This window comes from Glycine max, chromosome 5 (assembly GCF_000004515.6).
Source record: "Glycine max cultivar Williams 82 chromosome 5, Glycine_max_v4.0, whole genome shotgun sequence".
NCBI classification, from domain to species: Eukaryota; Viridiplantae; Streptophyta; class Magnoliopsida; order Fabales; family Fabaceae; genus Glycine; species Glycine max.
Genome location: NC_038241.2, coordinates 37,358,322 through 37,370,633, shown reverse-complemented (window position 1 = coordinate 37,370,633; position 12,312 = coordinate 37,358,322). Strand labels below are relative to the sequence as shown.

General features: G+C 36.5%; 1 protein-coding gene across 1 annotated transcript; it reads left to right on the top strand.

The window, feature by feature from the left end:
• On the top strand, positions 1-7,075 carry LOC100819146 (cellulose synthase A catalytic subunit 6 [UDP-forming]). The gene is made up of 14 exons (XM_003525050.5): positions 1-603; positions 1,284-1,479; positions 1,573-1,805; positions 1,915-2,017; positions 2,105-2,285; positions 2,640-2,906; positions 3,047-3,392; positions 3,488-3,625; positions 3,986-4,111; positions 4,207-4,419; positions 4,512-4,785; positions 4,875-5,071; positions 5,176-5,526; positions 6,058-7,075. Exons 1-14 carry the CDS (start codon positions 523-525, stop codon positions 6,643-6,645), a joined length of 3,294 nt encoding a protein of 1,097 aa, XP_003525098.1. The 5' UTR covers positions 1-522; the 3' UTR covers positions 6,646-7,075.
• Positions 7,076-12,312: the final 5,237 nt, after the last annotated feature.

The window sequence follows — 12,312 nt, the reverse complement described above, 5'->3', positions numbered from 1 at the left end:
TCTCGATCTCTCTGTCCCCCCCCCCCCCCCCTCTCTTCTTCCTCTTGTGTTGTTGTATCTCCTTCTCTCTTACGCGTCTTCATTTCCACTCACACACACAACACTCTCTCTCTCTCTCTCTCTCTTGTTCGTGTTCTCAGCACTTTCTCTCTCTAAAAGAATAGGACCAGCCGACGGTGGCTGCCTTCTGAAGGAATCAAAGTGCACACACTGCACGCACAACCCCAACACTCTCCTCTTTCTCTCTCTTTATTAAAGAAGGGAAATTGTGTTTTGTTGTTTTTCTTAGTTTTGCCCCGCAATCGGGAATTGCTTGTGTGTGGGAAGCAAAAAAAAAAAAAAAACAAACAGAAGAAGAGAGAGAGAGAGTGATTTTGGATCTTTTGGTTTTGTGTGGAGGAAGTGGGGTGTGATGTGGTGGTGTTGAGCAATGCAAGCGTGGATCTTTTTCTTCTGAAACAAAGAGGGGTTCTCGATTTGTAGAAGAAAAAGAAGAAGACTTTGTGAGTTCAAGAGTCAGTGATGCACACCGGAGGAAGACTCGTTGCTGGGTCCCACAACAGGAACGAGTTTGTGCTCATCAATGCTGATGATAATGGAAGGGTAACCTCTCTCTCTATCTCTTCTGAACTGTATAGGGTTTTTGTGACTTTTTTGTCCAAATAAATTTGTGCTCTATTTCTCTTCCGATCTCTTTTTCTACGCCAAAAAAGTGTCCATCTTTATTGTTTTTTGCACTGTCGGTGGTCTCTTGAAGCAGTCTATTGCGGTTTCTGTGGTTATCCTGTTCTTATTTTTAAGTTATTGGCTTGTGGGGTGGGGGTGTTTTTATGAACAAAAAGGGTGGTGAGTTAAAAATTGGATTTTTGGTTTTTGGGGGATAAGCTTCAGATTTAATTGATCGTGGTTCGGTTTGAGGGTTGACCCTTCTGGAGTGTGTCTGCAATGTGCGAACATTGTGCGTGATTTCGCTCGTGAGGTTAGCTGAGGATTAGTTGATTAGTGAGGGTGGAACAATTGCCAATGGTTTTATCAGATATTGGAAGATTTGATGTTGATGTGTGACCTGATTAGCTTTGAGGAGTTCAGTGAGAGGAGTGTGTGAATAAATTTGTCTATTTCCCTGCCTATGTGACTTGGATATGTACAACCTTTAAGTTGGGTAGGATTTTGTTAATGAGGAATGTTATTGGGTGATTGGATTGTTTAGTTTCTCCAATGATTGTAAATCAGGTGCTAATGACATTGTTGTTCTCTTGTTTTGTTGGTTTGGTTCTGCTCAGATTAAGTCTGTCCGAGAGCTGAGTGGACAGATATGCCAGATTTGTGGGGATGAGATAGAGATTACTGTGGATGGGGAGCCATTTGTTGCCTGCAATGAGTGTGCTTTCCCGGTTTGCCGGCCTTGCTATGAGTATGAAAGGCGTGAAGGGATCCAGGCTTGTCCTCAGTGCAATACCAGATACAAACGTATCAAAGGTGAGATTGGTTTTGTGCTTCCTTTCTTTGACTCTGGTATCTTGTTACTGTTGTGGAAGTTTTCTTACAGTGTTACCGAAGAATGAATTGCAGGTAGTCCCAGGGTTGAAGGCGATGAAGAGGAAGATGACACTGATGACTTGGACAATGAGTTTGATTATGGGGATGTTGATGCTCTGGGCCCACAACCAATGTCGGAATCCTTGTATTCTGGACGCCCTAATACTGGGCGAGGTGCTAATAACGGATCTGGCATGGCGACAAACTTGGAACATGGCTCAGCTCCTCAAAATTCTGACATACCGCTCCTGACTTATGGGGAGGAGGTAGTATATTGTTGAATTTCCCTTTTGGCGTGCCTGATTTTCATTTTGTGTGGGGATCACTTCACACTGGCAACTGATTCTAACGAATTACTGTTTTTGTTATTTATAGGATCCTGAGATATCTTCGAATAGCCACGCGCTAATTGTTCCGTCTCATATGAATCATGGAAACAGAGTCCATCCAATGCCTTATAATGATCCATCTATTCCATGTAAGTGCTGTACAATTGTCTAGTTCTGCATTGTTAAATTTTGTGTTGTCTGTATATATTCTCACCCTGGTCCTTCTTTTGTTATAGTGCAACCCAGACCCATGGCCCCCAAGAAAGACATTGCTGTGTATGGGTATGGAAGTGTGGCTTGGAAAGACCGCATGGAGGAATGGAAGAAAAGACAGAGTGACAAACTTCAGGTGGTGAAGCATGAAGGGAGCAATGATGGAAATTTTGGTGATGATTTTGAGGACTCTGATTTACCTATGTAAGTCTCCAATTCAACATTTTATTTTGCTTCATTTAAGTTCCTAATTATGCTCCATAATTAGAGTGGATACTAGTGCACCTCTTTACAACATCAAAGCCATATCATTTTGCATTAGGAAAACATTTAAGACTCCAAAACAATGTAATGGCAATAGGTGGTTGTTGGATACATGCATACGTCTTAGCCATGAAATCTGTTATTGTTTTGTTAGTTAGGTGTTGCAGTGTATGCATGTGCACTTGAGGCAGGGGGATGCAAGTTTAACTAGAATGGAACAATTATATTTCTCTAATTTTTCTACCGGATACTTTTGCTTTGGGTATTGACATTTTTATCAATATATTATAACAGGATGGATGAAGGCAGACAGCCACTTTCTCGGAAGCTACCAATCCCTTCAAGCAAGATAAATCCTTACAGAATGATTATAGTACTCCGCCTTGTTGTCCTTGGGCTCTTTTTCCATTACAGAATTCTCCACCCAGTTAATGATGCATATGGCTTGTGGTTGACATCAGTCATCTGTGAAATATGGTTTGCTGTATCATGGATAATGGATCAGTTTCCAAAATGGTACCCAATACAGCGAGAAACATACCTTGATCGTCTGTCGCTCAGGTAATTGAGCCTACCTACCATATCTGGTGATTTTTTTTTCTTGATTTGCATTTATTCTGTACCCAAGTATATCTCATTCTAATTTTCATGCTTAAAAGTCCTACTATGTTGCTCAAGATTGGCTTTTTACATTGCTGCAGGTATGAAAAAGAAGGGAAGCCATCTGAGTTGTCCAGTGTAGACGTCTTTGTCAGTACTGTCGATCCCATGAAAGAACCTCCGCTGATTACAGCAAACACTGTTCTGTCTATCCTTGCTGTTGATTATCCAGTTGATAAAGTTGCATGCTATGTCTCAGATGATGGTGCTGCTATGCTTACTTTTGAAGCACTGTCTGAGACATCTGAATTTGCTAGGAGATGGGTTCCATTCTGTAAGAAATACAATATTGAGCCCCGGGCACCAGAATGGTACTTTGGTCAGAAGATGGACTATCTGAAAAATAAAGTACACCCAGCATTTGTCAGGGAAAGGAGAGCAATGAAGGTGTCAACTTTTTCTTTTTAAGTAATTTGCTTCTTGTGCTAAAAGATGCAACCATTTGACTCTGCTAATGGTCTTTTTCATTTTGGCTGTTACAGAGGGATTATGAAGAATTTAAGGTGAGGATTAACAGTTTGGTGGCAACAGCACAAAAGGTTCCTGAGGATGGATGGACCATGCAAGATGGGACTCCTTGGCCTGGAAATAATGTGAGGGATCATCCTGGCATGATTCAGGTAAGAAGATATATCAGTTTAACAAACATCGAAAATAGTGTTTGCATATGATATTGTTGGGCATCTCATGGATGATTTTGAAAACTTTTTGCCCTTTATTTTGTTTTCTGTTTAATCAAGAAGAATTTGGGTTTTCTTGGCTTTTGAAAGGTTGTCTGGTTGATATTTGTTTCCCCTGTATATATACATTCCTTTGCCTGATGTTCAAACTAATTTGCATTATAGAATGTAAGCAATCTTGCATTGCAAGTAGACCTGCTCATGCCACCTTTCTGCTTTAGCTAGAGAATTTGGATCCTAGTCAACACATTTCACTGTCTTCTGAGTTAGAAATGCTAAAATTCTTTTTGTATTTTACAGGTCTTCCTTGGTCAGGATGGTGTGCGTGATGTTGAAGGAAATGAGCTACCCCGCTTGGTCTATGTTTCTAGAGAAAAGAGGCCAGGGTTTGATCACCACAAAAAGGCTGGTGCAATGAATGCTCTGGTAAGTATCAATTCACTTTTATTTTGGTTCAGCTTCAGATGATGTTCCATTGACCTTAAATAACTTGTTTTTGTAATGATATTAAATATGTGAAGGTGCGGGCATCAGCAATTATCACAAATGCACCGTATCTTCTGAATGTTGATTGTGATCACTACATTAACAATAGCAAGGCACTTAGAGAAGCTATGTGTTTTATGATGGACCCTCAACTTGGGAAAAAGGTTTGCTATGTGCAATTTCCTCAGAGATTTGATGGAATTGATAGACATGATAGATATTCAAACAGAAATGTGGTATTTTTCGATGTAAGTTTTCTCTTCCAATTTTCTTTGCTTGTTTGACTGCTTTTCTTTTGGTTCTTTAGTATGGCAGCTTCTAACTCCCCAATTGAAAACAGATTAACATGAAAGGATTGGATGGGATACAAGGTCCAATATATGTCGGAACGGGATGTGTTTTCAGAAGGTACGCACTTTATGGATATGATGCACCTGCCAAGAAGAAACCACCGAGCAAAACTTGTAACTGTTGGCCAAAGTGGTGCTGCCTATGTTGTGGCTCTAGAAAGAAAAAGAATGCCAACACTAAGAAGGAGAAAAAGAGGAAGGTGAAGCACAGTGAAGCATCAAAGCAGATACATGCACTTGAAAATATTGAGGCAGGGAATGAAGGTTAGGATTTTGTATGATGTGGCTATCCTTACAAATCAAAATACATACTGTGAGAAATTTCCTTGATAATAATACTAAATCTTTTCCAGGAACCAACAATGAGAAGACATCCAATCTGACTCAAACAAAGTTGGAGAAGAGGTTTGGACAGTCTCCAGTATTTGTGGCCTCCACACTCTTGGATAATGGTGGAGTTCCACAGGGCGTGAGTCCTGCATCACTTTTAAAAGAAGCCATCCAAGTCATCAGTTGTGGTTATGAAGACAAAACTGAATGGGGAAAAGAAGTAAGTATCATAGAAAGAAATTTGTTTTGTAAATTCTTTTTGAAAAATTAGTCTTCTCATTCTTATATTTCTTCTCTTGCTCATAATCGTTGGCTTGCTACCAGGTTGGGTGGATATATGGTTCTGTGACAGAGGATATCTTGACTGGATTTAAAATGCATTGCCATGGTTGGCGGTCTGTGTATTGCATTCCTAAGCGGCCTGCATTCAAGGGGTCTGCGCCTATCAACCTTTCAGATCGTCTGCATCAAGTTCTTCGGTGGGCTCTTGGGTCTGTTGAGATTTTTTTCAGCAGACATTGTCCAATCTGGTATGGTTATGGTGGTGGGTTGAAATGGTTGGAACGATTTTCCTACATTAACTCAGTTGTATATCCCTGGACTTCCCTCCCACTGCTTGTCTACTGTACTTTACCAGCCATATGCCTTCTGACTGGAAAATTTATTGTACCTGAGGTATGCTTATATGTCTTCTGACTGGAAAATCTATTTGTCTGTCAGTGAAGAAATCACTTTCGTATTTTTCCTTGCCCAACTAGGGAATTAAAACAAACGAAAATGTAGTATTTGGATTGTTGAGATTAAGGCTAGGATCTAGCTCCTCTGAAGTGTAGGTGAACTTTAGAGGGAATAGCGAGGGGTTGTTGGAAAATCTAGAGTAGAGTAGATTTTATAATCTAAGCCTTTGATTTTATAATCAATGGTTATAAAGCTGGATTTTCCCTTTTGATGTGCACTCACCATACAGAAGCTAAATTCATAATGCTACATGTGGGAAAACTAGAATGAAAATGATTTTGGAGCATCTAAATACTCGTATCTGTGACCTTGCCATCTTGAAACTATTTTGGAGGTTATTGGCATTGCATATTACTGCGTCATTTGTGTTCCTGTAATTTTAAACAGTTGGATTTTACTTCAAATAATAAAAGCGATAGGCATAGACTTGTTAGGTTACTAACATCCAAATTTCTGTCTCAAATGCAGATTAGCAACTATGCCAGTATTGTGTTCATGGCCCTCTTCATATCCATTGCAGCAACTGGCATCCTTGAGATGCAATGGGGCGGTGTTAGCATAGACGACTGGTGGAGGAACGAACAGTTTTGGGTGATCGGAGGTGTATCTTCTCATCTTTTTGCCCTATTTCAGGGTTTACTGAAGGTCTTGGCTGGTGTGAACACAAACTTCACTGTGACGTCAAAAGCAGCAGATGATGGAGAATTCTCAGAACTCTACATCTTCAAGTGGACATCACTCTTGATCCCTCCAATGACCCTACTAATCATGAATATTGTTGGGGTGGTTGTTGGGGTCTCAGATGCCATCAACAATGGTTATGATTCATGGGGACCTCTCTTTGGTAGATTGTTCTTTGCATTGTGGGTGATCCTCCATCTCTACCCCTTCTTGAAGGGGTTGCTTGGAAAACAAGATAGAATGCCAACCATTATATTGGTTTGGTCAATCCTTCTGGCCTCCATCTTGACTCTCATGTGGGTCAGAATTAACCCGTTTGTGTCAAGAGACGGCCCCGTGTTAGAAATTTGTGGATTGAATTGTGACGAGTCTTGAATAAAGAAAAGCTGAAGAAGAAGGTTAGTTATTTTTCAGCTACACTGCAGTCATGTTGAAGAATGTAGCACATCATGCTTCACAAAGTTGCACGAATTTTCGGATGGAAGTTTTATTTTTCGGGTGTGTAGAGATTAAAGAGAGGAAGGGGAGGGGGCTGACACATTGTTACCTTGTAATAGGGGTTTTTCATTTATTCTTTGATTATATTTTCTGTGGGTTTTAGTGTTATTCTCTTTACAGTTTCATGTATTATAAGAAAGAGGCATTGAATGATAAATTATTCCCTCTTCATAATGGGGGATCCTCAGTCTCAAGAAATTAGTTGTCATATTTTAAGGTATGGTTCTTGTTCTTGTTTAAAACCTTTTGGGACATGGGCTATCTTCATTTGTAATACCGTCAAAACTATGGATGTTCTTGTTCCTCAGATGTGTTTTTGTGTTTTTATTATTTAACACTCGGGAAACTTTTGGGAAATTCAATTATTGAATGCTTGGTTGGCAGAAGAAACATGTGTTATGGAGTTTGTTCCTGCAAGTTGCTTTTTCAAATTTATTTTGTATCTTTTCCTGGTCAACCCCACCACTAAAAATAGTAACGTTATTGCAAACCGAGGGATAGCTATTTGACTATTTCAAATTCAAGATCTGGTCATCACCATTGGCACAATTATTAGATTTGCTAATAACTTCTAAGAAGGAAAATCAAGGTCCTTATGTAAACAAAAATTAAGGCTTTACTGAAACTCCATGAAAGTCACGAAAAGGTTAGCAAAATTCTTCACTGCGAGAAAGCAATTCTAATAGTGAAATGTCCTGGCTGCTCACTTTTAATATATTTAAAGTATGAAATAGTTTTATATCATTAATTAATAAAATAGTCTAATATGATTGTAAAGATATTGTAAAAATTAATAATTTTATTATACTTGCTGATTTATTATTAAAGTGGAAAGTTATTTAAAGTTGTTTTTACAATGACATAGCATAGCCTATTTTCTCTTGACATTGGAATTCAGATAACACGATCCATTTAGTGCCAAGTTCCTGTGATTATTTTCCTCTTTTTTTATGGGAGAGAAATGTGCTTGAGCTCAACTCTGAATACTATTTTGTCGATTACTCATTTATCGGATAACTTGTGCCAGGATAAAAAGAAAGGGCTAAAATGGCTAAAACGAGGATTCTGAGTTAAATCAGTGAGCATTCGTACTGTTTTTGAAATATTTTCCCAACAGCCTGGCCTAAAATTTGCTGGCTCACCCATTTTTATTTTCCAAAATGTGGAGTCAGAAAATAATGACTAATTACTGAAAAATTGTATGTATTACTAGTATTTTTTAGCATATGTGGAGGTTACTGTTATTGGTAGACATGATAATTAAATTCAACATAAAGCCCACAAGATCCATTATTGAGGGGGGTGGGGGGGTTGGAAGGTTTGCCCCATACCAAGTGCACTTGATCCAATCTCATTTGCATAAGTCCATGCCACTATTATCTTCTTTATAAGTATAAAACAGTAATGTGAGACTTTCACCTTTTAGAATATTCACATTTTTTCTTTGTTGAAACTATTCTTCATATAATACAACGTAATTTACATTAAATGCAAAATAATTTAAATTTCTTCTTATTGAGATGATATCAAACTACTTACTGGTTAATTTTTTATATAATGACTAATTTTATGTCAATTATTGATTTTTTGTTTAGCAGTCTCAATGGCCAAGGAGAAGGTGCGAGTTTTTATCTGAAAAGAAAAGGAAAAAAAGGTTGGTGTGTGTGAGCCAGGGCAGAGTATGAGCATCGGATGGTTTTCAGTTTCAGTAAATCTAATTGGGATGGCACTGTGGTCTATGGTACGTAGTTTTGGTATCTGCTAAAAAGTAATATCTATAGCGGAAAAATCGATCATTTAAAAAACTTATTCAATTATTTTTTCTCTGTCAATTTAACCAAACATGGCCACTTTTATTTAGCTCTGGAACGAATTGCATTAGGGAATGGTGAATGTTATGTTTTTTTTATGGCCTTTGTTGAATGCACATGATGGTATCAGTCCCTTGCAAACAATATTTTAATTTACCTAGTGCATGTGAGCTTTGTGTGTGTTGTATGTTCTGTTCTATAACGCGTACACAATCTTTTTTTTTTTTTTTTTTTGGTGTTGCATAGCATTTTTTGTATAATCATTAAGCACATGAATTAATTGAAGTCGAATTTTAGATATACAGTCACGTTAAATAACTTTGAAAAATAACCTTTTTTTCTTATAATAATTCTATTTAATTCCAACATAGTTACTTTCGGTAAAAGATATATATGGTCTAAAGTAAAACAAACACTTCTAAGTAAGAGTTGAGAAATCGTGAGGTGATAATTTACACAATTGCTTTGCTTCCACGTTCCAAGTTTCTTGACTTGCATAAGTTAACTAATGCTTTAATCTCAAGGAAAGCGCGTGAGAGAAAGAAAAACCAAAAAAATTGGGAGAGCCCTGTTGATAAAATTAATGTTTGATTAATTTTAATAAAGAAAACAAGTTTACTTAGTCAAATAAAGGTTCAGACAACCAAAACCTCACAAATTGTGTCCTTGAATCAACTCTTCCACTTTTTTTTCCCCCCTTTTTCTCCCCTTCCTTTCCAAAAACAAAAATACTCTGGGAAAGTTTTTCGGCACGTAATTAACGTACTCTTTTAGAAACTTAAGAAAGAGAGAAAAATGAAATGAATGACGCGGATAGAAGAATTCTTGGTAATCATTTTTATAAAGTTCGTTTATTGGAATAGTTTATGTTATATTATTAAATATTTATTTTATTAATTAATATAAAATGAAAGAGTCTAAATTATATATAAGAGGCAAAATCATTGAAGTGTTTAATTAGGAGTTTGGAAAAAGAGAAAACAGTCAAACATGTTTTATTAGGCAAAATCGTCATTATTATTATTGGTCAAAAGAACTTGAACAAATTTGAAGTTTTCCCAAGAGTTTCAGAAAGTGGACTCTTTCCTGATAAAAACAAAAACAAAAAAAATATTGTTTAGAAAAAGAAAATCATTTGAATAGTAAATTCCACGTATCTCTATCAAGGTGTGTTCCAATTTCTACACGGGCAGCGAATTAGCCAAATGCGGCTGATCCATGACTTGGGTCAACTCAACTCAAGCTGATATACCACGTCTACTCTATCATTCAACTTCTGAGTAATGATAAAAACAAGATATGACTAACAGTATTCTTAAAATATAAGTTAAAAAATAAAAAATATTTATGGTAGAAATTATAAGAATATATATATATATAATATAATTTTATGTATTTTAATAAAAAAATTCTTTTTTTTTTAATTTCGTATTTAATGTCCTAAGAATACCAGGAAAAAAAACAGTAAAGTCCTAAACTGTTTAGGACCTTTAGTGCATTATTACCTAAAAGAAGGTTTTTCTAATTATAGTTCCCGTTGGATTGCCGACCAATAAGTCAAAGATGAGATCACAAAGATCAATCCAACGGTCACGACTCGTTTTTGAAAAGTACGGAAACATTGGACGATTCTGATTCATGCATTAAATAAATAATGAATAATATAAGATTGTCAGCTTCATAGAACCAACCTCGTAGTTTCTATCCAGCTGGTCTCGTTCTTTTCTAAATCAAAACTCACACAACACAACCCAGAAAACACGCTAAATGCTAAAGTACATAATAATACGATGCTTATTTGTTGGGCTGTAGAAAAACACACGCATATTATTATCATCAAGAGTGGGTTCTAAGTGCATGTGTTAACACAAATCTCTAATGGCAGAAGCACCCTGTCGTTCTTCTTCGCGTAAGGGTAAGAGTAAGGTCGTGAAGGATCACTGCTTGGTGATAACTGAGTCTGACGTGGACGCGGCACAGAACCTTTCAGGAAGCAAGAGGAGCAGAAGCATGGATGAAGAAAAGGGAGAAGAGGTTGGTCAGAGGCTAAGTAATATTATAATGGCGAAAATACAAGAGATTTTTGGGAATGATATAGATATAGAGGTTTTTCCAACGAAGAAGCAAAGGAGATATCGGTCTCTTGTGAGTATTTACATGGTCACTAGGCCGGTTAATGCTGGAAACGATAGATTAAGGGTGAAGGCATGAGAAGTGATGACAAAGTAAGGGTAATTAATATATACTAATATATATTAAACCCTCAACTATAGTTTTAATAATTTTTAACTGGGTCAGTCCCAGATTTTTGTTTTGTAGAAAAGTTTCTCTCGATCGCAACTTCAACTTCAGTTGTACTCTTTCTATATAGAGAAATGTCTCAGCAGCAGTAGTGTTGCGTTTTGTCGTTAATCCGTTAGATAGTGCATGTTGATTTAATATTATCGATTGCTGATGAAGAATGATGCAAATTAAGTACGTCTCTTGATTTGGCAGTTTGTTTAAATTCATCCACCCGAAGCTTTCATATAGAGTTCTCCAATTAACGCCTTTCATTTTCTCTTATTAATTAGTTCATTCTATGGTGAGGTCGTGAGGGGAATTGCTTTAATTTGGGTTTTCATCAACGAGTGAATGTTTAACGTAATTTTGTAGCTTCTTCCGAGAGTAATTAACTGGTTTTTGTTTTCTTTTTGGTGTGTGTGTATACTTGGGTAAGACCTATGACCTATGATTCTTCTAATGGTGATGGAGGAACGAAAGATAAATTTCTCAGGTCTACACAGTCTCCACATATGCAAATGCGATGTGGTGTTTGTTAATGGATCGAAGCTAGCTAGCTATAAAGGATTAAATGAGCAACACATTGATGATAATACTTAGTTTGTTGACTTATTAATTGCGAAATGCAAAGGTTCAGAAGTTTGGTTTTGCACACAATTTTTGAATTGTTATCTGTTTCTTTTTTGTCAGCCTTAATTCAGAAATGAATCAAGAGTACTTGGATAGTAATGAAAACTGACGGAGATCGATCGACACTTGGTCATGCTAAGAAATCTTATATATTAGCATCTTGTAAATTAACTAGGACTTTTGTTGCTCTTAATTAGATCATGTTTCGTCTCATTTTCCTTGGGGAGCGAATTACAGAAGAAAGCACATGAGATATCTCGATCAACGGCAAGTTGTTATTTACATTGCTCAAGGAAGTATCAGTTGCTGCATTTATGTTTAAGCTTTCCCACTTCGTCCCTCGATCCAAATTCTAAAGAGCTTCATCTTCAAAATACTTAGAATACTAAATTAATCAGCCAGTGCTAAACACACACACACATAAAATACATGACGTAGTTATGTGATCATATATTAAATAATCTTAATGTATGATTATATACTTTAGAGTTAAGTTTTCGCAACTTTAAAATAAGAATTATTTTTATTTGATGTACACTATATTTATATAAGAAGGATAATATTGCAATTCATGCTTGGATATTTTACAACACATTTTTATAATTTATTTTTCTTTCCTTTTTCCTCTTTCTAATAGATATTTCACTTTATCTCACATTTCTTTCTTTTGTTCTTCCTATCTTTATCATTTGCTATAAGGTATGTTGTAACAAGAGATTCTACCTTAATTGTTTGAGAATGTATAAATTGTTGTAAATTCTTTTATACCAAAGTTCAATTTCTATGAATTAAAAAGTATTATTTATTAAATGAAAATGAA

Bases quoted from the DNA above. Each gene is read 5' to 3' on its own strand.
- LOC100819146 (XM_003525050.5), top strand. From the start codon at position 523: ATGCACACCGGAGGAAGACTCGTTGCTGGGTCCCACAACAGGAACGAG. The intron at 1,806-1,914 runs GTAGTATATTGT...TGTTATTTATAG, and splicing joins TCCTGACTTATGGGGAGGAG to GATCCTGAGATATCTTCGAA. The intron at 2,018-2,104 runs GTAAGTGCTGTA...CTTTTGTTATAG, and splicing joins TAATGATCCATCTATTCCAT to TGCAACCCAGACCCATGGCC.